We start from the raw sequence: 25794 nt of genomic DNA on the forward strand, positions 1-25794 counted from the left end.
TGGAATAGATTGGATTGAAATGAAATTAAAACACATGACCAGGTCTTCCTTGGTGGCCCAGTGGTTTAGAATCCGCCTGCCAATGCAGGGGACATGGGTTCGATCCCTGCTCCAGGAAGATTCCACATGCTGCAGAGCAGCTAAGCCCATGTGCCACAACTATTGAACCTGCTCTCTACAGCCTGTGAGCCACAACTATTGAGCCTATGTGCCACAACTTCTGAAGCCCATGTGCCTAAAGCCCGTGATCTGCAACGAGAGAAGCCACTGCAATGAGGAATCTGCGCACCACAATGAAGGGTAGCCCCCGCTCACCACAACTAGAGAAAGCCAGTGTGTAGCAACGAAGAACCAATGCAACCAATTAATTAATTAATTAATAAAACACATGACCAACTTTGCACTTAGCACATAGGTTGACTCATGGCTGTGAACTGAATTGTGTCCCCACAAGTTCACATGTGAAAGCACTCGCCGGGACTTCATCAGCACCGACTTGATGATATTTGAAGGCCTTTGGACCAGAAGAATTAGTGCTCTACTAAAAAGAGGCACTGGAAAGCTTGCCTGCCCCTCCCCTCCTACAGTGTCTGCACAAAGAATAGGTCACCTGAAGACATAGCAAGATAGTAGCCAGGAAGAGAGCCCTCACCAAGAATCAAATCAGCCAGAACCTTGAACCTGAACCTTCCAGCCTCTAGAACTGTGAGAAAATACATTTATGTTGTTCAAGTCACCCAGTCCATAGTATTTTGTTAGGGCAGCCCAAGTTGACACTCTTAGACTTTGGGGACCTCCTCAGCCTGTTCCAGTTTCCAAATCCCTTGTTCTGGCCTAGGCTGTCTTCAGCTTATAACATTCTGCGAGAATTTTTCTTTTGCCCATCCGGGTCTGCCTGCTTCCATTCTAAAGCAGTCACTTTAGGAAAGCAAACCAATGCAAACCCAAAACTATCTGAGGCAAATCCAAACTCCTTTTGCAAAACTCACCCAGGTGGCCTTTCAAGCTGTGGGTGAAATTTTGAGAATACCCCAACAGGAATTCAGAGGTCTTGCCTTGAAAAGTAGATCTGTTTCTTGAAAGCAATTTAGTATGAACTATTTTGCCTATCAGCCTCAAGTTGCTCAGATTCTAATCTGTCTTATTATGGATTTGAACTTGCTGCACAGAGGGAAAAAAAAGTCTCCTTCCCTAAAGAGTGTTGTTTCAGGGCACCTGGATGTATGATTTTCACCTCCCAGCCTTGCCTTTTCAAAGGAGCTGGGACTTGGTTGGAGCTTTTTTATATAAATGCAAATACAATTATTACTTACGCATTTCAGTACATCGTAAAATGGTGATGGACAATACTTGGCACTCACAATAACAATACCATCCTTTTTATCCCACGCCAGGCTCCAAATGTTACTCCATTAGTGTGGATTTGATCACAATGCTCTTTGCCACCATGGCCTCTATTCCAGAACCCAAGGAGGCTGCAAATGCTATATAATGTATGATTGTTAAGCTACAGCAAGCAACTCACAGTGGCTCAGTATACTGCTTTTCTACTAATTCCGTCCCTCATTAATAACCTTAATTATTGTGCATGGATAGAATAGGATTTATAGAGTACACAAGCCTGAAACTGCTATGGCAAACTCATTACCATCTCCAGCTACAATTCTATACAGAAGTCAGATTGGAAAATGTGAGAAACCCCCTAATGTAGAAAATTGTATTTTGATAGAAGAAGGCTGGGATGGTTTCTCATCTGTTTGCATAAACAAATACACACACTTGAAGTATCAGCTGTTAGGGACCAGGATGGAGGGGAACAATGTGGGATGCATTTTTTTCCTGGAAAGGGGTTTGTCAACAAAGCAAAACCAATGTAAGTTAAAAATGAACACTCTGCACTTAGAAAACCAAATTATGCAAATCCTTCCACGTTTACCTAGTTACTGTTTCTCTGCATTGGCGGACTTTTTCGGGTTAGGGAGAAAGGCATAGGAGGTGTTCTTAATCCTCTGGGTTCGCTGCTGAGATTACACAAATCGTAGTCAGGGAAACTAGCCTTGCCTGGAACCGGACACACATTTTTAAAAACCACCAGAACAAAAAGAATGAAACTGGGAATTAGCACAGGCATCAAACTCAGGCCCTTCTGAGATGAAGCAATTGGACGAAATGTAACAGCGCAACAAAAGAGATGCTCCAAAAGTAAATGAGGCCATTTATTACCTGGAAGTATGTATTTCCCTACATTTAATAATAATGCAAGGCAGGAATAAACAGGGGTCTAACCTAGTCACTCACGATTACAGGGTGCACTGGAGAGGCATAAAATTTAAACCTGGGGAAGATGCTGTGGACAGCATGATCCAGGTGAACTTTAACAAATATCCAATTATTGTACAGGAATATTTGGCATCTGATTCCTGACCAGTTCTGGAACTTCTTGACAAATACAGGAAGCATAAATATCATCTAGGAACTGGTCTCGGAATTGGGAATCTGGCTGTTGACAGACCAGGCAGTGACACTGAGTTATAAAACCAAACACTGACAACTCGGGGTTTAATACATCTGTCTCAAAGGGAAGCTTTGGAGGATAATGAAATAATGGAAGAGAAAGCCCTGTGGAAACAGCAGCACTGGGTAAAAATTATTTGTGTGGCACCAGTGAATCCAGAATTTGCTCACTTTCCAGTGATCCGCTCATAGGGTGAGCGTTGCCTCATGGCATGGCAGGCATGCATGGAAGGCACGCAGACGTACTGCCTCCTGATAGAAGGCTTTATGCTGTCTTAACTATTGTACACAAACCACCCTAGTCATCAAGGCAATAATTAACTTCATTTTGATGTTGCCTAATTACCATGTTTACTTTTCACACTCTCATCACATATTGGCTTATTTTTAAAAAATATTGTTCTTAGTGGTAACAGATAAAATAAATAAAAGCCCGATGCCTGGGAAAGATGAAGCTGCAGGAGACAATTTATTATGTGTTAGGGAGGCAGCCTGGCGCAGGGAAAGGAGAACAGAATTGGATTCAGGAGAAACAAACAAACAAACAATCTGAGTTGAAATGTCGACTTGGCCTTTGTTTTCTCGTCTGATAAATGAGACTAATAATCCTGACCTTTTTAGAGTTGTTGGATGGCTTCGAGATGAGACGCTTTATGTGACGCTCCTACCCTAGGCACAGAGGTCCTCCTTAAACGGCTGTCTTGATAAATATGATGACTAATAAAAACGGCTAGTTAGGTCAGCTCTTTGGCGCGAGATGTCTGAAAACTCATACACCGAAGTAATTCATCCAACAACAACATACTTAATCAGGTTGATTAAGTAGGTCAATGAGTGAAGGAGCGAATAGATGAACGCAAGAAAGATGATTTAAGGAACGTGCCAACATTACTAAGCACTAACACTTTCAGAAGTTGAACCTCTGGTCCCTAGGACAGTGTCTGGTGCTCAGAATTTGTTGCAGGGAATGAAATAAAACTTATTTAAAAACACTCCTCAACAAACATGGTTGCACTGATGCGCACCATTTCCTGGCCTTGCGCCCTCACCTCATCCTACATGGAAATGTTTATCCGCACACAGCCTTCTCCTGACCGCCCACCTTCCCTCTGTCTGCCATCAGGGGTCTCCTCTCTGCTCCCCGCCTCCCCTCTGGTTGTCGCCCACATGTAGGATGCCCCGTCTTCTCATTTTGCACCAAAGATGAGGAAGAACTTGTCCCCATCTTCTAAGGACTCAGCTGTGAAGTGAATTGCTGTAACTTGGGTATAAAAGCATGAGAAGAGTCATCATTCCTCAGATTCAGGGGCTGGTCAGGTACCGGGAGGACAGCAGTCTATGATGCCACGTGCGCTCCAGGTCACCTTTCTCTCCCCTGACGTGGTAGAAGATGGGGAGTGGGGGAGCTAAAGGGTCCTGCAGGACCTGTAAGAGGACAGTCTCAAACTGACTCCCCAGGTGAAGTGACTCTTGCCTTCGGGAGCCAGAAGAGTTCCCCTCCCTTCTCCTGTATCTGCCTTCACTCCTTTTAAGAGACAAGCCGGTGTCCTCAGAGCTGGACCTAAGCAGGTGCAGGTAAAGTCCCCGAGCCCCTGGGCAGCAGCCTGTGTGCGGCCAGCAACACCAGTCTCAGTAGTGGGAGGCCAGCCCCAGCCTTCTGCTTCCCCTTCCCACTCTGTGCCCTGAACCTCGCCTCTGGGGAAGAAGGGTCCCTGCTACCCACCTGTGCCCTCTGGCTCTCAGGCACACATCTCTCACGGACTCTGGCTTACTGGCCTCCTTCACCTGCATGCAGTGTTCTCCAGCCTTCCATCCCTCTCAGAGGACTATCAAAACCAAATGCAATCAAACAAAACCCTTCCAAATAGAAAAATTAATACTCCCCATACAGTACCCTGAGTTTGTCCCCTCGAAAAGCAGAAGTCCAGTCTTTACACTATTCGCCTATATTTTTTAAAGGCTCTCTCCACCCTCAGCTTTGATTTGACTCTTTTACCTATACTTGATCTAATGGAATACTTCTGTAGCACTTTGAATGGAATAAATAGGGCACTGAACAGGAAGGGACGTTAAACATCTTTGGTTAAAAAAAAGGAAACATTGAATTAAGCAAGACAGACAATCTTCTCGAAGGCAAGATATCAAATGCAGATTTGGGGATTTCATCTATACCTTACCTTCAAATTCTGAAGTGTTAACAATCTGTTCTTGTTCATTAAAGGAATAAACAAAACTAACCAACAAATCAAAAACCCCAAACCTCTCGGATGTGCCTCCTTTTGTCTTTAAGAAATTACATAAAATGGGGCAGAAACTCACATCAACAGAGACCTCTGCACAAAAAGATTTGCTATCAAATATTTAAATTAAAAAAACAAACAAACCAAGAACACAAAAATTGTTGAGTGTTTCTATGAGGTCTTAATTTTGATTTAATCCCCTAAAACCATAATAACAAAAAATATTTATGTTAATCAACTTAAGTTGGAGTTAATTTTAAATATAAATATTGGCAATATGGATATTTTTATATACATAAATAAGGTGAGTGAAAATAACAATTTGAACTGTATTTTTTTTGTAATAAGAACTAGTGCTGCTAGCAGTACAGAAAAATGGACTTCCTTATCTATTGCTGGTAGGAGTTTAAATTGATGCCAATTTTAAGGATCAAAATTTGGCCATATCTATTGAAAGTCTTTAAATATAAAATATTTTTAAAGTCTTAATTATTTTTTCCAGCACTTTTTCTTTTGTGAATTTATTCTCAGGAAAAAACTAGGTTTATTCGCAAAGATTTAATGACAAAATGTTCATTAAGACACAATGAACAACAGTACAAAAAATTAAAACATGCTAAATATTTGATGACAGATCGGTTAATTATGTGAAGCTCATTTATAAAATAGAATATTACACAGGCACTAAAAGGGATATCATAAAAGAAGATTTTATGTTAAAAAGATGCTGATTATATACTGAGCCAAAGTAAAGACAACTTACAAAAAGTCCATGTCATATGCTTCCAATTTTGTAAAGAAAAAACATCTGAACGCAGAAAACAGAGACTGGAAATATATAAACCAAATATTAAGTGATTTGTCTCTGAGCTATAGATAATTTCTATTTTTCTTTCTTACTTTTTTCTTTTTTCCTTTTCTGTATCTTAAAATTGTCTTCCTTGAGCATATACTGCTTCTGGTGATTTTTTGAACAATTTATATTCCTCAAGGAAGGGATTTTGTAATAAGGATTTACCTCTTATAGTGACTCAATAGCACTTATAGAGAGCCAATCCCTATAGTCATTGAAATGAGTTTGTTTTTATCCAAGATCACATTCAATCTAATTTAATAGTTAAGATTGGTTGTTAAGGTGAGAGGTATAAAATCAAAAGCAGGGGATTTACGGGCTCTCTTTAGAATACCCAACCTGTGGTATCAATATCTGATGTGGTAAATTGTTTGGGAGGAATCTATAAATGGCACCTATCACTCAGATAGAATATCAGGAAAACAAAAGATCCGGGATTTCACAAGCTCTGTCATTGGATACACCACTGCCCCTCACCTATCTTCTTACCACCAAAAAGGATGGTACAAATTTCATCATCCTGAGACCAAAATAAAGACAATGCTGTTATATTTTTAAAAATAAAGAAGAGGAGGAAAAAAGAAATAGAAGAGAAGGAGGAGGAGGGGGAAGGAGAGGTGAGGGGGTAGCACTTAATGGTGAAATACACAACAAACATGGAACACTGGAAATGATTTTTCTTCAGCCTTCATGTGATACATTGCCTAAGACTAGAAGCTCTCACCTAGCCTTTATGACTTTTGATGTGGATTCTTACAGGACATAAAATTAATTTCTATTTTGCTGTACAAAATCCGTACTTACTCATGTCAAATGGAAAGGCACCCTTTCATTTTCACACTACCAAAGGAAACTTTTAAGGCTACCGGAGGCATCTTCAGAGGAAAGTGAAAATCTGATTTGTATGTATTAAGTATGAGGAGACATAGAACATTTGGCAAATTAATGGACATATGTTAGAAGTGTTAAGTGTAGAATGAATGAATATGTGAAGAGATGAAATAACATTGTGGTCCTATATTGAATAAATTTTTATCGTGGATTATTTACCCACAGAATATGCAAATCTTCTCAGTGCAGGCTGGGAAAGTTCTAGTAATTTGGGGTTCTTTGATGCAGGGGGGCAGTTAAATATCTGGATCCAATTCTTCTAAATTGGAAAATCCCTATCATTTTGGAATATCTGTCATAAAATGTTGTGATAGAAGAAATTAAAAGTTAATTTTTAAAAAGAGAGAAAGATAGAAATGGCGCGAGAAAGAGAGATTGAAAGAGACAGCCTTCCAGTTTTTCCAAGTGAAACTTTTACATGGGGTCTCTTTCCTTAAACCAATCTAAGGCACCACCAAAATAATATTCCTCCAGGATACTGAATCTTGCCCATTCTATCAGTTTCCAAAACTCCTTAGATGAAGCACAGCTCTGTTCACAACAGCCAAGATATGGAAGCCACCTAAGTGTCCATCTGTGGATGAATGGGTAAAGAAAATGTACTCTGTATATGCACTGGAATGTTATGCAGCCACAAAAAAAAGGAAATTTTACCATTTGCTACACCATGGACGAACATAGAGGGCATTATGCTAAGTCAAGTAAGGCAGATAGAGAAAGACAAATACTGTATGACCTCACTTATATGTAGAATCTAAAAGACAAAACGAATGAACAAACAAAACAAAATAGAAGGAGACTCATAGATACTGAGAACAAGTGGGTGATCGCCAGAGGAGGGGGGGGATGGATGGCTGGGTGAAATAGGTGAAGGGAATTAAAAGGTACAAACTTCCAGTCATAAAATAAATAAGCCATGGGGATGTAATATACATCATAAAGAATATGGTAGATAATACTGCTATAACTTTGTATGGTGACGGATGGTTATCATACTCAGTGTGGTGATCAATTTGTAACATATATAAATGTCAAATCGCTATGTTGTGCACCTGAAACTAATATAATATTGTATGCCAGCTATTCTTCAACAAAAATAAACACAAATATATAACCAAACAAAAATTATTTTTAATGAAGTAGACTGCAGGTTATCTCTGAATTCAAATTTTCCTCGTTTAATAATTAAAATTAAAAGGTACTGTAAAAGGATATGTTCATTACTTGGATTAAATGAGGTAGGCTCCTTGAACATGAAATAAAGGACTCATGGGATAACATGGTTCAATACATAGGATTAGTGGAAATAAAAAATTCAAAACGTTAAATTCGGAATTGGAGACAGAAAAGAGCTACCAGAGATTTCATGGTGCGATCTCAATAATATTTCTTGGCTTTGTTTTATGAGCATTAAACCAGGACATCTCCCATTTGAAAGAAATCAGCTTTGTTTTTGAGTCTCTAAAAAGCAGTTTTCATCACTTCTTCTCCTGGCAGACACCCAACTGTTTAAATTCTTCTTTTGTCTTGTTGCGTTTGGTTATATTCCTGCTTACGCTGCCCTAAACGGGTCACTCGTGAGCCCTGGAGGCTTGGAGGTGTCTCAAACGATGCATACTCTGCTATCAGTCGCTTAGTTACATCACACATCTTTTGTTCTTTGCCCATGGATCAGTCCCACCAGGCCGCCGGTAGTGTGAGCTGCTCTTTTGATTGTCCTCATATTCCTTACCCTTCCTGCTGCTAAAATCAGCACGCCAGGGACTAACTCCTGAAGCTTCTGCATCAGTTTGATTTTTGTTTCATGCTAATGTGGTACTTGTCGGATATAACTCTGGGACTTCTGGGGCATACCCCCTCCTTAGGTTTGCCTCTGCCATTGGAGAATTATGTTCTGGAGGACTTTTACTGAGGTATACAAATAGGCATTTTCTTCTATACAAAGTAATACAATTACTCTGTCCATTTGTCCTATAGGCATCTTGTCATTCATAGTTCAACAGACTTTTCAGTCCTAATGATGACTTGGAGTATCTCCTTAATGTAATCTATGTATCATATTTATACTTAAAACAATCTTATCCTCCCTATCCTAAATGTAACATTCTATAATGAGTCAAAAATGCATAGCACATCTCAGAAATACACAGCCAGGAAAGACTCTTCCAATCAGAAATGCTACTTGTGGACCTAAATTCAGCCCTTTTAAAAATGCATCAACTTTCTCAAGTAATCAGGATCAAAAACATAATTTGATAATTGATGGCATTTATAATAATCAAGTTTTTCAAATTCTGTTTTAGTTCTGATTCACATACACAGATTTATGGGACTTTTGTCACTCTAGGGATGGTGAGTTCTGCCTCTCATTCTGAGGCAGAACCTTTCACTTTGGAAAACTGATTTTTTGAAAGATCTTCCTTTAAAGCATGGTGGTCTATCAACGTGTTACTTTCATCACTTCCAACTAGTTCTGGTTTATTCACTCAACAAATATGATTCTGTACCAACCGTGGCATCAGGCGAAGTATTAGGTATCAGTGATGAAAAGATGTCAGAGGACATCGGCAGTGAGCTTCCAGCCGAGCATCGTGTAAACAGACAACCGTGAACTATGAGAGCCACGGCACAATGGATGTGTGTGCCGCATGTCACAGGCACAAAGAGAAGGGAGCAATCCATCCTCTGGAGGGAGCTAGGGAGAGAGGTGGGCTCTGAAGAATGAGCACTGGTACCCCAGGTAGAAAAGACAAGAAAAGCATCCAAGCTGATTCATTCTATCTCAAATCTAAAACCTCCTTACCCTGTTTGCCTGAGAGATACATGACAACTCTGTGTTCGCTTTAATTTGTCTCTTCCCCAGGTATATTTATTTCTGAGATTTTTTTTTCACCCTTTATAACTTCCTCCAACAGGTTTATCTTGACACGCCCCCTGCTGCCTCCACTGCCACCCCTGCAGAGATAGGTTTAAACCCCTGATCTGCTCTCATGTCACCCCATATATTTTGTTCATTGCACTTATCATGACAGAAATTAATTCATAATGAGTGTGTCTTTATTAGCTCTCTATCCCTTGAGACTCTAAAGCCTAAATTATCTAGTATTGTCCAGAGTCTAGATTCTAAACCTCATGAGGGCAGGAGCCAAGGCTGTCTCATTTACTGCATCTCCGGAGCAAAAGCAGACTGAAGGGCACAGAGGAACACAGTACATATTTGTTCAACAAACACATGAATGAGTAAGTGCATTGTTTCTTATACGACACAGTCTAGGGTTCTTTAAGCTGCAGCCAGCTCCAGCTGGTTTCACGTATAGCTTACAGTACTGAACCCGTAGAAGAAACAACTTTTCCAAGGTCCTGAAAGGTCACCAGAGGGAGGCTTCAGAGCCCTACAAACAAAGGACACATGGCCCAGCCAGAATCTTACCTTCTTGATGAGTCAGTACATTAAGAAGCAAAGGACAATCATGGAATCAGACAGTCCTCATCACATTTGCCATAGGTTTCACATGCTCAAAAACCTAATAGTCCATTAAAAACCACGGAGCAGTTCCTTAGAGCCAAGTTCCAGCCAAACCAAACAATGAACCATTTCCCCCAAATACCTTCTTTGCCTCCCTTAGGAGATACTTCTTCCACTCTAGTCCTTCCTCACCATCTCTACTCACCTCGACTTGTGCCTACCCGAACTCTACCCTTTGTCCCTGACATGCCCCTCAAGCCCACTAGCAGGAAATCACCTCTCTTCTTGGGCTTCATAGGACACTTTACCCTTGTTTGATGACATTTGCCAGGAAGTCTTGTATCATGACTATGTACTTGTCTCATTTCCCTGGTAGGCAGAATTCTAGGATGACACCCCCCAAGATTCTTACTCCCTGGAGTGTGTACTCTGCATTATAATCTCCTTCCCTTGTGTGTGAGTAAGACTTGTGACGCTGATGGTATAAAACTCCATGATTATGCTACACGAGATGGCAGAGGGATTGTGCAGATGTAAATAAAGCCCTTAAACAGATTAAGTTCATCGAGAAAGATGATCCTGGGTGGGCCTGACTTAATCAGGCGAGTCCTTAATGTTAGAGAGATTTGAAAGGAGAGATTCTCCTGTTGGTCTTGAAAGACCAAGCTTCCATGTTGTTCAGGGGACCACATACCAGGCAATAGTGGGAGGCCTCTAGGACCCATAAACAGTCTCTAGATAACAGCAAGCAAGAAAGTGGGAACTTCAGTCCTACAACTGCAAGGAACTGAATACTGCCAACAGCCCTGAGTTTCAGAAGGGGTTGCAGTTTCAACTGAAACAATAATTTCAGCCCTGTGAGACCCTGGGCAGAGGATCCAGTTAGCTAGGGCCTGGGCTTCTGACCCACAGAAACTGTGAACTAGCAAATGTGTGCTGTTTTAAGCTGCTATGTTTGTGGTGATTTTATACACTGCAATAGAAAACTAAAGCACCTAGTTGATAGATGACCTCCAATTTTTTGCACAGCATTGAATTCAAAGAATTTAATGACATTTCCTATTGCACTTTGCTCTGAAAGATTTGGAAGATGATCCAAAGAATAAAATTAAATCATATGTGGTCCCTCTAAACCCTGTTACTTCTAGACTCTATCCAGTAAAAAAAAAGAGTATAGAACCATTAGCTAGTCACTAAGTGGAATCTTATATTTTATAAAGAATCAAGAGACATAAATTCAATCCTGGCTCTATCACAATCTAGCTGATTGCCTTGAACAAGTCAAAGCCAACTCTACTTCTTGGCATGTTATCTATCAATAACTATTAAAATAGCTACTACTTGTTGATAAACTCTCATGTATCATGGACTCTGTGTATACTATTTATAAATACCATCCTACCATGGCCAGATAGACTTTATGCTCCCTTTAGAGATGAAAACAGTGAGGTTCAGAGAAATTGGGTATAATAACCAAGGTCATGTGGTCACTGCAGGACAAGGTCACAATTTGAAGGTTTTCTGCCTCATGGTCCTGGGCTATTAAAGTGAGGGATTACCGAAAGGTCCTCTCTAATTGGATCATCCTAGAGCTATAGATGGAGTGTGATTTCCACAGCACGAGCCCAGGAGAAGACTCCTCCCCTGCACCTAGAAGTGAGTCACATCTGAGTTCCTGGCAGTACAAACGTGTCCAGGTTTAGACAACGACAGAGCCCCAGAGCCCAGGCAGGGATTTAAGGACTTGTTTACTTAGAGCAGCGGAAAGGAAGTCAAGCATGAACTTTCTGAGCTTCAAAGATAGTCTCAGGGCCCATTTGGGAATAAGCATAAATCTTCAAATTTATCCAAAGTTTAGCAAATTCACAATGACAAATGTAACAGTTCCTCTAAATTGAAGTTCATCTCTTGGCAGTTTTGAAGGCTTGGAGAAAATGCCAGCAACAAGGACTTGGAAGGAAATAAATCTTTAGATTCCCTGAAAACATAGATAGTTATTGTGGAAGACATATGGAGGATCCCATACTGCACTGAAAAAGAAAATTTATAAATGTCAGCTTTGAGGCAGCAACGTTGGAAGGATTGAAGCAATCTGCACTTAACTCTGATAAGAAAAATATGATGGGGGTACCCATTCGCCATTAAGAACTAATTCTCCTTAACCTGTGCTGTTTCCGGGAGAAGCGGATGAGGAGAGAAGGGAGGAGGGCTGCAGAATTTAGAGTAAGAGGTTAGATATATGTGTGTGTGTGTGTGTGTATATATATATTTTTAATCGACACAGGTAACATGTAAAGATTCTCTACTGTTTAAAGAAAGATGCTGATAAATGGGATGATAAAGGGGCCACGATATGGGTATGGAAGGCAGAGGAGTTGAGTTCTGAGTTCTGAGCCTCACTTGTCTCATCTCTACAGTATAAATGGTCAATGTAATACCTGCTTCTGGGTGCATAGCAAGGATGGAATGAGATACCGCCATCCAATCCCATTCAGCAAATATTAACCACAGGCCCTCTCTTCACCCCTTACAGAAGCAGGCACTGAGGCTCCAGGGAAGAATAAGGCCCAGTCCTCTCCCTCCATGAGCTTACAGACAGCCCTGATGCGTGAAAGGATCTTATAAACTGCAAAGCATTATCAGAACGCTTGTCATCTGAGCTCATTCACCAATCCAGGAGGTTACTCTTGGACACATTTGAAAAACACCCAGACAAGAATCCACTAAGAATCTGACTCTTTTTTTCAAATTAGAAGATCATAGCAAGAATTACTTACTTTGGCCTAAAAATTGGAATCTGTAACTGTGTCTTTTTTTAGACAAAACCACAGCTAATAGTGGAGGACCTCGATTTTTTTTTTCCTTTCCAAAGGGAAAGAAGTAATAAATAAAAGTGGAACCCCAAACCAGGGGAAGTAGGAAGAGAAACGGTCGCATACACATTTCTCGTTTCCCTCGGGATGGGTCTTCTTCCCTTGGCTTCCTGGAGGCTCTGAGTGGAGATCATGCCAATTAAACAGTGCCCAGTTTGCAGCAAAGCAGAGCTGAGAATGGGAAGGGTACAGAGGACGCACCAACTGTCAGGGTATGCAGTGAGACCTCAGGAAAGATATTACGAACCTCTAATGAGAAATATGCAACTTAGAACTTCTGGAACTAATGTCAATGAGGCAATGCTGGAGATGTGCCTGGATTTAATAAATCTTTTACTATTTTCACAGCTGGGCCTGCTTGCATGGGGCTGGTGGACCATTTTCTTAACTAAGGCACGGCGCTGGTCTGACATTAGTTTAACAAGGTAATTATCAAGTGAAGAATAGCAGCCTCACTGCTGTGAACCTGAATAATAACGCTCATAACTACTGATTTTGGGCCCATCTTTAGTAAAAAAATAATAGAGAGCCAAGTACTGAAGCATTTTATAGGAAATACATTCAGGTACAGTGTCTAGAAGTGTGGAGAACTATTAAGGATATAATTAGCAGTTTATTTACATAATCAGTCAAACACCGTTTATCATTTCTCTTATGATCCTATTGTAGAGAAGCAAATACGCATGGAAACATTAAGTTATTTTATGCAGGCAACCTTGAAGAAGTTGATTATTATTAATTTCTTTTTAAAGCTTGAAAGTTGAACTGTCCTAAATGCCTCATGAAAACTGAATAAATGTCATTGACTTTATCACATCCTAGCACTACTTCGCATATATGACATGACAAACATTTCCAGGGGAAATTTTACCTGGACAAATACATCTTTGAAGTAACTAACTTCAACTTTTGCAATATACTCAAAGCTTGCATTAATTCTGAAACAACACACAAAGAGTCAGTCTTTTACTGAGAACCATCTTCAGTGGTTGCTTTTTATCTGGAATACAAGAGTAACATAGAGATACCATGTACGTCTGTGAAGAAATATCTTCCCAAGCATTACTGACTAGGCTTACCTCATACTTAAATTCTGGAAGAACTCTTGTCTTTTCATTGTTCTCAGTGTAACTAATCCTTTCTGAAATGGCAAATGATGTGTTTTTTAAAGTAAAAAAAAAAAAAGACAAATTGCAAATCAGGTAATTCAAAGGCAGGACTAAGTAAGACATGTATTTTTAGAAAAGTCTGTAAAAATAATGTAATGCTCTTTTTGCTCTAGATACTATGGAGAGCTTGTCTCGTAAAATGGGAATGGCTTTATTACCACGCTCCCAGGTGACTTTACTTCCTCCTTCTAAGGATCTTCAAAATGATTATTAGTGTCAATTGTTGTCCATTTCAAGTCCTCCTGACTTACTGAAAAGCCAAAGATAATGTTGCACCAGGGAAGTTCTCATCAAAGAATATATTAAAGGTAGCACCAATTGGGAAAGGACCGACTTCATAAAAATAAATAAGCACAGTATAACGGTTGTGTGAAGCTGATTCTCTTGGAATGAATAATAAAAGCAAAGTACGTGAAGGTACCAAGTTCTACAGCTGCTGAGTTCAAATACTCCAACACGACCACCTTGATTAAACAGTAAATAATGAAACACACCCTAACGGGTGATTTTGTCACAGAGCCTCTATATTCTTAACGCAATTCACATGAACATTGTTTAATATAGTTGCAGAAGAACGCTCATGTAACCTGACTTCAACGAATGCTTACTTTTACCCCATGTGCGTACATAAGATGCGTTCACAACCTGAAAACATAACACAAAAGTGAAGATTAAACTATACACAGGCATGTGGGGAGGATGTTCCAAAGCAGCTCACACCAAGAACCAAGAACTTCACAAACCACTATTGCACAAGGGAAATACGCATTCATCTCAGCTTAACACTGATCTTTCAAAATGTTTTACATTAAAAAATATCAATGTTGCATTTGGGTACAGAATGTAAAACTGTGACAGTGAGCATTAATAAGAACAGGTTTATAAACAGCAGCAGACAGCATCACTAAGAAGAAACCGGGCTGAGGTCTGCTAATCGTCAAGTCCTAGAAACAACAGCTCACTAGACCCTTAGCTCCTCCAAGGCAAGAGGTTTTGCCCATTCATCTTACCACCAAAGCACAGAAAGATGACACATGGAAAGTCCTTGAGAAAGTTTAAGTAACTAAATAGATGCTTCAACTGAAATTACCCCAACAAGATCCATTCAATGAGAAGATTCATGCATGGTTGCTGAGACTATTTATTCTATGAAATTTGATGACACAATTGGACTTACTAGGAAGGTTGGCAGACTATGTAGTGAATACTCTACGAACCCAAGGCCCAAAGCATTAAAGAAAAACAAAAGAAACAATCAGTCCTACTGTCGTAGGTTGGGTAGGTGTGATTTTGATTTGGTGTTTAAATGTAAGTCTCTCAGTCTTGGTTTGTCTGTGGACAAATTTCCTAATTGCTCTGTGATGTTCTATGACTCTATAATACAACATGAGTTGCCACAACTGGAGTAAGTGATGGTGGAAACTTACTAAAACATGGGGAAAACTGTGTGTGCAATAATGTGCCTGTGGGCTAAATAATCAATTCTCTTGGGCCCTATTTATACTATTTTCCAGTGCCGTATCATTTATTCAGCCCACAAATTGAAAACCTTACATTTGCAGTGTATTGTGAGGTGGGGTGTTTTCCGTCATGGCTTTAAGGAACCAAAGGGTTTTAGGTTAGAAAGTCTTTACCAGTCTGAGTGTTTTTCTCCTGCAGCAGATTTGATCACCTTCTTCTTTACATCCCATGGCTCTTTGTTTGTCCTACTTTTCCACTGTGGATGCTATTGCATTAGAGTTAATCGTTTATGTCCATCTCCCTTGTTAAACTGTAAGCCCCTTTAAGGCAGGCGATGCTACAGACTCACGTGTGCTCAGCACCTGCCCAAGTGCGGCAGTCAACTGTGGAGGGCCTGCAATATGAACTTTGGATTTAAATTCAGGCAAGCTTTAGCCTATACCCACCCCTCCCACCCTCTGCTGAGGTATCTTCTTCTTTAGGTGGGACTCATGAGTCCAGGTGCTGAATGTAAGCAGAGGCAAGACTCCTGTTCATGACAGGACCAGGTAAATCTCTTAAAGTTTTTTCCATATAAAGTATCATATTCACACTCCATTGTAGCTGCTCTGAAAGTGTCAAGAGATCATATTTGAGTGTGAACTGGGGTCCTTCGAATAGGGCTGCCAGTGTTAAGAAAGAAAGACACAGGATGTCTAGTTAACTTAGAATTTCAGATAAACAACAAGTAATTTTGTAGTATATGTCCCAAGCATTACATTTCTACACTTACATTTTATCTAGCAACCCTACCTTCAAGATGATGCGTAAATTGGACATAAAGAGGGTCAGGTAAGATGTTTCTCAATAATTTTCTGTTGAGCAGAACATTTATCTTCTCCAGCCCCCAGACAGTAAATGCTAATAGCATTACCTATCATTGTGATCATGAAAAGTTGGCCACATTTATCCTGTTACCCACTACGAGGTAGTGCCATGTTGGTTTGAGAATCATAGGGAGGTTAATGAGAGTAGGAGTATACTCCATGAAACCAAGGTCAGGAAATACACATGCCAGGACCCCATAGACATCAGAGTCACACAGAGTCTCAAAAATGGGACATGATGTCCATTTCCTGGCTAGTATCTCATTCAGACCTTGCAACCAAGCTCTTGAGAACAGTTATAGGTCCGACTTGCTCAAGCCTGTACACTTGACAATGAATTTTATCCCCATGGGAAGAAGTCCAACAATCCTCCCAGATTTCTTAACACAGCTTGACTTATAAAGGGAAAACAAAGTCACCAAATCCTAAAGGTCAATTATAAATATGGTGATATTTATACCTTCAACTTGTATAGCACTTTACATTTATTCAAAGCACTTTTCTGTCCATTATCTCATGAGATCAATTAGTGTAGTATTTATTAGCTGATGAGTGAATGGGAAGTCTGCTCAATCTATTGTTATGGCCAATTTGCAACACTTGATACCGTCAATTTGAAACCACAAATGGGAAGAGATTCGGGCTCCTTTTTCATTTCAGAAGCCTGTTAGTTCATCCATCAGTTGTAGGCTTTCTCTCAAATCTTTTTTATAAGTAATCCTAGATTTTGCATTAACATTACAAGAATATTTTCTTTTTCAGCTACTTAGTTGATTATGTTAATTTAAGGTAAGAGTTTGTAATAAAATTAAATTAAAAGTAAATGGAAAAAAATGGTGATAAACATCCTTCCTCTCAAGTCTATCTATCCTGCTACAACAATATCTGGCAAAAAAGCCAGAATTCAGTGTGTTCTGAACGCAAGAGTCAATGAACAAGTGAAGGAAAAAAAGAACTTCAGATGAATGTCTGCTTTAGTCCTAACTTAATTTACTCCAAATCTTGCCAGCCTAATGAAGACTTCTGTTGCAAAGGGTCACTCACTAAAATCACAATTTCAAAGACTGCAGATTTCTAGAAACCATTTAGAGCAGCTCATGCAAAGGAAAGCATTTTCCAGAGTCACCTGAGACAAAGACATCCATGTCACTAGGTGACGAAAATGCCGCAATCATCCAGTCACTAGCCATCAAGGACTACTCTGAGGAGGTGCATTCTTTTCTCTGGGATTAATTTTTGAATGCAATCACAGTTCATTACCTTTCATCTGGTCCTCAGTAAACAAGATATAGGGCCCAAAGGTGCCTAGCACAGTGGCTGGCACTTGAGAAGCATTCAGAAACTCCCAGCTCTCCTAGCAAAACAGGGGATGGAAACTTCACTCTCTGTTGGACTGGTGTCACAACTGTAATCATTTGGGACTTGTTTATTTAAGTCATCACTTTCCATTAATATCAGCTTTCCTTCCACTTGGTCATTCAATTCTTAAGGTTTCCCTAAAGAAGGAAGAAGAATCTGATCTGGCTTTGCCCAAAGCCAGAGATTTCTCTGCTATGCACTAAATGATGGAACACATAATGGGACTATCCCCTATTTTAATTCCAAGTGACTGGCATATCATAGGTTTAACTCATTCTCTTACTCATTCACTCATACATTCATTTATTCAAGCAGTAAATATCTATTGTGTGTTTTTCCTGGACAGCACTAAGCTACGGTACGTGTTACTTAATCTTATTTAATCTTCACAAGTATCTTATGGTGTTGGCATTATTATCACCTTGACATTACATATAAAGAAACTGAGGCTAAGAGAGTCTAGGCAGGCTGCCTAGCATCAAGTTACAGGCCTAACTTCTCACAGCTCTGGGGAGGCAGAGGCTCAAAAGGATCCTGAGTCTGTGATTTTGATCTCTACCTCCATAAATGAAAAACAAGTAAGAGAATGAAGAATTTCCAGAAGAATAAAGTTACTTTATAGAGGAAGAGCCCCTGGGCTAATTGGCACACGTCTCTTGAGGAAGTGAAGGGTCTTTAAACACTGGCTGCACAAACCCATACCTTTCCAGATCTCAGGTGGACTCTTTAGAGGTGTTATTCATAGAAAAGATACAGGCATAGATTCTGGTCTTGCAAATCCCTCTTCCTATGGGCTGCAGTGCTTCCCTTCACATGTCACTTTTTAAAATACCCCCGTTCACGCTATAACAGTTATTAAGTGTGGTGTCAAAATACCGATTCAAAGAATGATTTTCCCAGAAATATATTTTTAATCATGAAATACGATATTAGAGAGAAAGAGAAGGGGGGGTAGTTGCTTTCAGAATTCCTGTATAGCACAATAAAAACACAGCTGGACAAGCTGAACCAATAAAAGCACAGGAAAGAAATAGTAACCAGAAATAGTCAAGCTACTTGGGCTTTGCAGAATTTCTCTACCTTAGGCAGACACATCCAAATACACCACACATAAAAACACGTTACAAGACAAAATTGAAGAACTTCATCAGTGTTGCAGTGCTACCAGAGCTTTCAGAGAAAAGGGAAATAGGAAAGAAAATGTAAAAGAGAAGCAGCATGGGTAGAAACGGCTCCACAGAGGGGCCGATGTGTGGACCTTCAAGCATCTAATGGGACTTGATGAGTAAGGTAAACAGAAGAAAGTGGCATGGAGAGAAGCCGTGTCCCAAAACAACTCTCAGCTTTTGGACACTGAAATGAACTCCCAGCCGCCACAGAGGAAACAGAGGAACACAGAGGAACAGACTTTGGCTCATGTGACTATAAAGGTGTGTAGTTCTGTCAGAAAACCTTATTCCAGAAAGAATGTGGAACTCAAGATGAAATAACAGTTGTCAGACGGAAAATTATTGGGGCCCATCACCCTGAAATTACAAACAATATTTAAAGGATTAGCGATGATTGTATCTGTGTTGTCCTGGATCTCAGTCTACAGGCTGAGGTACACTCATTGGAATTCAATTGAATAACAACAGCTATTTACGGAGCATTTTCCAGGCGCTGGAAACTCTGCTAAGAAATTTACACGTGTCATCCCATCAAACCCTCACTTTGCACATGGCGCCACTGATGTTTAGGATGTGACTCAGGCCAAATCACACAGGTAGTAAAAGACAAAGCTGGGTTTGGACCCAGGTATCAGATGCAGAACCCCTGCCTGAACCACACACCTTTCCCTAAAAATAAGCCAATAGGAAGTGCCCCCAAATAAGATGGGATTTTAGTATTTATACCAACCTCCCCCCCACCCCCAATTTTCAAAGCAAGACCAACCTGAACATAGTTTAGTGTTTGGCGTCTTTAGCCCCCAAAGCACAGAGCCCACACATGCTCAATCGCCTTTCCCTTCCTCCCGCACATCACTTAAAAGGGTTGATGGGTTTCTGCCGTGGAAAGCCTGGGAGAAGGTGAGTTCTTCGATGCTGCAGCTCAGCAGGAACTGCCCATCAGAGAGGTCTGTAGGCTCTCTGCTGTCCAGCAAGCTCTACGTACTGGAGAAGTACTTGCCGATGGCAAGCTTCTCCACTGTATACACTGCACAGAAGCTGGAGTGATGCCAAGGTTGTGCGTTGTTATCGGTAATAATAGTCGGGGCTGACCACATTCTTCAAATGCTCCACGGTTCTGTGATTGTATTATCTCATTTAATTTTCACTGCAAGCCAGTGTTGGTGGTCTTATGCTCATTTTACAGATAAGGAAATGGAGGCTCTGTTTACCAGTCCAAACACAGGTTAAGACCCAAGAATGTTGATACTGGACCCTTGAGAGCTTTCTACTACATCAAGCAGCCTCCCAGCCTCTCCAATGCCATGGGACACAGGAGGACTTTCTCCATGCACCTCTCCCAGGAGAGAAATATTTCCTGAATGAATTGGGGAGCACGTATTTCCGATAGATGAAGATCATGGCTAGCATGGCCTTGGACATGGCTTAGATCTCCTGAGGAGGTTATCAGTACCTTTACCCAAAAGGTTCTGTGCTGGTCACCAGGAGTGGGGACACTATGGGGCACGATTCTGCTACACGCCCCGAAAAGGAGTGGAGGAAAATGGATCCTCGCTTGAAGCTAAAGGTGAGCAAGCAACCTAAGAACGGTCGCTTCTGTATAAGAAGCGGAAGGAAAATCACATACCACGCTGGACTCAGAATTGCAAAATAAGTGTGCAGAGGGCTTTGGGACCCCATTCCTCTGCTTGCGTTGACCTCTCTATCAAATAAGACACAGTAATTATTTGTGACGTATGTTCCTGGAAATGTGTGAATTGACGAGTCCATTTCTTTCCCCTTAGCTGTGGGAGGTGTAAGGATAGGATGGTGGGGGCGGGGGGATCCCTGACTCTCACTTTGGAATCGGTCGACCTGAGGCCTCATAACTCACCAGCTGGGGCTCTGTGGACCAAGGAAGGGTCCATTTCCAGAAAAGACACTTTTCAGCTCTACCGGTCTTTAACCACAGACCTGCTGACCAAGATGGCATCTCTTACCCCTGACACTTTTCCCCACTTGAGATTCCACCTAAGCCAAGGAAAAACCACCTCCCTGGACTGTTGGCTTCTCGAGCTGCTGGGGAAATACTTCATGATGCCCCACAAGGCAGGGGCAGGCACATAGCCTCAGGGACGCACATCCCAGTTGCTACATGGTCCAGTAACTTGTCCGTCTGGTCCCTCTCCACATCAAGCTCATCCCTATCTTCTAGGAAGACATTAGCAGTCTCCATCGGCAGTCCCCATCATATCCCACCTGGGGAGGGGGCCCATTCCCATCAGGAAATCAGGGACTGGTGTGGATGAGCAATAGGATTGATACAGAATAGCTTTCTGAAAGGAAGAGTAATATATCTCCCCATCGTAATTATTTCCCGAATTTTACAGTTGGGTCTCCCCCACCTCTGCAACTTAAAATAGATCCAACCATATCCTAGAGCTTATTTGAAACCACCAACAGAGCACTTTAGATTGAGTTCTTCCCCTTCAAAGAAGTCCAAGGGTCTGGATAAGGGGATGGTTTTGCCAGCATTCTGTTTGGAGTGTCAACTCCCCAAATGTCCATTTATTCATTCAATCATTCATTCAATGGATATTTATTGGGTACCTATCTTGTGCAGGTTTCTGTATTAATCTGAGAATTTAGCAATAAATAAAGCTCCTGTGCACAGGGAGATAACATTCTAATAGAGGATGACAGACAACAAATAAGTAAACACATATTACAGTATTTACGGTAGCTTAGAGATAAGATCTCTTAGAGTCGTTGGGACCCTCTGAAAACAGAGACATGGGGAGAGAGAAGGAAAACCTTCTTCTAGTAAGGGTTAAGTAAACCTCATCTAGACTATTTCTTGGTACCTAGAATGAAAGTAATTTGGGGAAATGTTTTACATATACAAATGTAATAGCCAAGTTCTATTTTCTTTCTCAGAAATGCATAGCTCTCAGCTCCATGCCAGGTCTCAAGGAAATGCTGCAGCCCCCAGCCCACGGCCAGCGTGTTTTCCCTGCCCCTCCCCCGGCACAGTGTGCCCGGACCGCGAATGGGTTAAGGTGGCCGCGAGATGCTTGGAGCGCTGCATAAACAGCGCGTGTGTCAGGCGTTCTGAGCATCCTTCATCTTCCCTATCTCCCGGTCCTAGGCTGTCAATCAGCTGTCACTTGCCCGCACATCAGCAGCGTGTGCACATCACCAGGCTGTCAGCAAAGCAGCTGATGAGACTCGGCTCCAGACTGTCAATCATCTTTGTTTCTCTTCTCCGCTCGGGAAATATTTTGGCTCAGAGAAACAAAGAAACCTGGGCAACAGTGACTTGGAGTCAGGCATTTACTCCTGTACATGAATATAAGATCTTAAACAAACACTGATTACGCCTCACCCCCAAATGATGTTAGGGTCGAGGGTGGACAGAGGGAAGAGTGAGAATCTGTTTTATTAGTAATTCTAGTTCCCTGAGCAGACCCTGACGGATTCTTACACACACACACACACACACACACACACACACACACACACACACACAGAGCACAGGAACATAAAACAATGATAACTTGAAGTTATCTGAGCTTATGCCTCAGAAAAAAAAAAATAAGAAGGCTCAGAGGATGGATGACTGCTTGGTTCAAAATTATTCACCATTGATCAGGCAGGCTTTTGGGGAGAGAGTAATTGTTGGAGGCCGAGTTCATTTATCTCCCAGGGAACTCTGAAACGGCAGATTCTGCACCCGACTCTCCCCCTCTCTAGGGGGTGAGGCTGCTTGGGAGCACCGACACACAGAAAAGCGACTGAACTCATCAGGACCCCGATGAAGTGGGCTTGCCAGTGCTTGCGACGGATGTCATTATGTTGGATGCAAAGACATTCTGGAACAGCCCCTTGTCGGGCACCCTAGCTGCCCCTCTCACCCAAAATATTAAAAATGTCCCAGCCTCTAAAAGCCCCACGATATACAAATCTAAAGAGATGCTTCCGGCAATGAGTTTCAATCAAGCAAGTTGTCCTGCGAGCCCCAGTTTGCCACGTTTGCAAAATCACCAGGTATGTATTCGCACAATTAATCAACTCATCATGCAATAGATCCAAAAACTAAGTTGTCTAAAGCCCTGTAAAATTAAGAAAAAGAAAAAAAAAAACCACTTGTACTCTAGCGGCTTTGACTTACATTTAGCAACAATCAGATCTTTTCACTGAGTTTACCTATCATTTACCCAACGCCCTGGACTGACCCGTTTGTACACACTGTGGTCGGTCCCATCATCAGCTCCGTGTTTGTGACATTTGGGATGTTTTACCCTCCGACAGGCAGATCCTTTCAAACGTGCAACGCTGATTTCTGAAAACGCATCTCTCTCTGATCTAACCGGACATTAATTGCTTTTGTGCTGACGTATCTATGCCTCTCGGTCCTACAGCAAAACTAGCAAATCTGATCTCTGACCAGTTGGCTGAACCTAATCAGGACAGGTCAGCTGTTACCCAAGGTGCCACAGGCTGTAATTTGAGGATCGTTACAGAGTTATCACTCGCCAGAAAGACAAGGAACTATACACTCTGTCAACACGAATCCCAAATTGTGTGTTCAAAGCAGCTGTGGCCTCCCCCGCCCCTAAGAAAACACAGCACTTGTCAAATAAATACCTGAGATAATTGATAAGAGGGAATTAGAAGGGTGTGGCTGATACAGTGACTGTGAGGAAGTTTCTTTTTTTTTTTTTAAGGAAACTCCAGAAGCAGAACGTTGGGTGTGAAGCGTGAGTTGTCAAATATAAAGAAGGCTTGCAGGGAAGGGATGGGTGGCAAGTCTCCACAATTCAGCTACCAGTTATCACTGGGGGCTTAGTTCACACTCTAACCAGGCAAATGCCCAAACATCCTAAGCCTCGAAGGACATCTCTTGCCGCCGAGCCGGGCTGCCACCCGGTGACAGTGCCCTGATCAGAGGCAGGAGGGCAGGGATTACTGTCAGCCTGTCAGCACTGTACTATTCTCTGAAGACCCCTGTGGTTTTCTTACGGGCGCAAAAAGAGGGAATATTAGAGAAAATAAACTTTCTTACTGTATCGCTTTGGTCCATCTTCCAAACAAAATGAAAGGGTTAATGTGGCGTCATCTTCAAAAAACTCGGTGGCAAACGCATCCCACCAGAGGTTGTCGCTATCCTGCAAAGAGACAGATCATTTATTTAACAGGCAAGAGCGGAAAAATATCTCAAAGGGGAAAAGGAAAGGGAAAAAGGCCGAAAAACCCAGTCTCCGGTGGCTCAGGACTTAGCACGTGTGTGTGGGTGTTCTGGAAGGGGTGTGGGCGGACGTGTGGTCACTCTTCAAATTAATTGCCTCAAATGGGGACTGCATTCCAATTCAATAAACAAGTTAATGCAAAGCAAATGAAAATTAATTCTCAGGGACATATTTGGGGATATTTAATAAAATATTCTAGAGCACTATGTGACATTTTTTAAGAAAAGGATTTGTATCTAATGTAAAATGCATTCAGCTTTTTCTCCCTCTCTCTTTACTCTTTTAAGAGTCCGATTTTACAAACAGAGACCACACGATTACAATCCAGGCTAAGGAGAGTACATTTTTTAAGCATAATTTATTTTTTTTAAAAAAGTTGTGTGTGGCTTATAGACTTCCTCTATGCAAATACCCCTATAAAAGATACAGGTATTGCTACCTGGATTTATTTATTTACTTTTTAATAAATTTATTTATTTTTTGCTGCATTGGGTCTTTGTTGCTGTGCGCAGGCTTTCTCTAGTTGTGGTGAGCGGGGTCTACGCTTCCTTGTTTAGTGGGGTCCACTCTTTGTTGTGGTGCGTGGGCTTCTCATTGCAGAGGCTGTTCCTGTTGTGGAGCACGGGCTCTAGGCGCACAGGCTTCAGTAGTTGTGGCGCACGGGCCTTGTTTCTCCGTGATATGCGGGATCTTCCCGGACCAGGGCTCGAACCCGTATCCCCTGCATTGGTTGGCAGATTCTTAACCACTGCGCCACCAGGGACGTCCCGCCACGTGGATTTATGTAGAAAGATGAGCTGTGCACAAGCAGCCATCACGTGCATGTGGATTCTTCCCGAGGACTGGTTTAAGATGACAGGCAATCTCTCGCCCGTTATCAAATCAGTTATTAACAACAGAGGAGTTCAGCAGAATGCAAACCATGCACATGAACTCTTGTTTGTTTGTCTTGGGTTAAATGTTTCCCTTGCTCATCCAGAAAATAATCTGTAATTGGCCTAGTTGAAGGCCATTAAAATCATTGCTAAGCTTGAAGGGCAGGGGACGGGCCTCCTCTAACAGGGAATTAGGAGGGCTATGCAAAGTCGTGCATATTTTTTAAAAAATATTTATTTATTTATTTATATTCATGTATTGGCTGCTTGGGTCTTCATTGCGGCACGTGGGCTTTCTGTACTTGTAGTGCATGGGCTCAGTAGTTGTGGCTCTTGGGCACTAGAGCACAGGCTCAGTAGTTGTGGCGCACGGGTTTAGTTGCTCCGTGGCATGTGGGATCTTCCCGGACTAAGGCTCGAACTCCTGTCCCCTGCACTGGCAGGTGGATTCTTAACCACTGCGCCACCAGAGAGCTCCCTGCAAAGTCTTATATTTAAAAGGGGGAATCATACCTGGGCCTCATTCTCTGTATAGTGCTCGATTTACCCCTAAATTCTTAAGCACAGTCTTTTTCCAGAGAATTGTTGGTGAGCGCCAGCTGTCAGGGCGAGATGTTTCCCAGCTGCCTGTCAGATGGGGGAGGGACACAGAAGGGGCCTGCCGCTCCCCTCTCCAAGGCCCCCACCCTGGGGCCCTGGCCAAGATCTCACCAGCCTCTCTTCCTCCCATTAAGTTGTTCTGCTTATGACAACATTAAGTTGTTGTCACTGGCAGGCCTCGGGAACAAGCCTTCAGTCCCAGCGGGAATAATTAAGGGGCCACTGAAGAT

General features: G+C 41.7%; 1 protein-coding gene across 6 annotated transcripts in view; it reads right to left on the reverse strand.

Moving 5' to 3' along the window:
• The window catches only part of LDB2 (LIM domain binding 2), a 381155-nt gene that overhangs the window by 219423 nt on the left and 135938 nt on the right, over window positions 1-25794 (reverse strand). For all 6 annotated transcript variants that reach the window (XM_057706202.1, XM_057706200.1, XM_057706201.1 and 3 more), the window contains exon 2: window positions 23906-24008. In XM_057706202.1, coding sequence (XP_057562185.1) covers window positions 23906-24008 — 103 coding nt within the window. The remainder of the gene's footprint in view (window positions 1-23905; window positions 24009-25794) is intronic.

Source organism: Hippopotamus amphibius, chromosome 13 (genome assembly GCF_030028045.1).
Source record: "Hippopotamus amphibius kiboko isolate mHipAmp2 chromosome 13, mHipAmp2.hap2, whole genome shotgun sequence".
NCBI lineage: Eukaryota > Metazoa > Chordata > Mammalia > Artiodactyla > Hippopotamidae > Hippopotamus > Hippopotamus amphibius.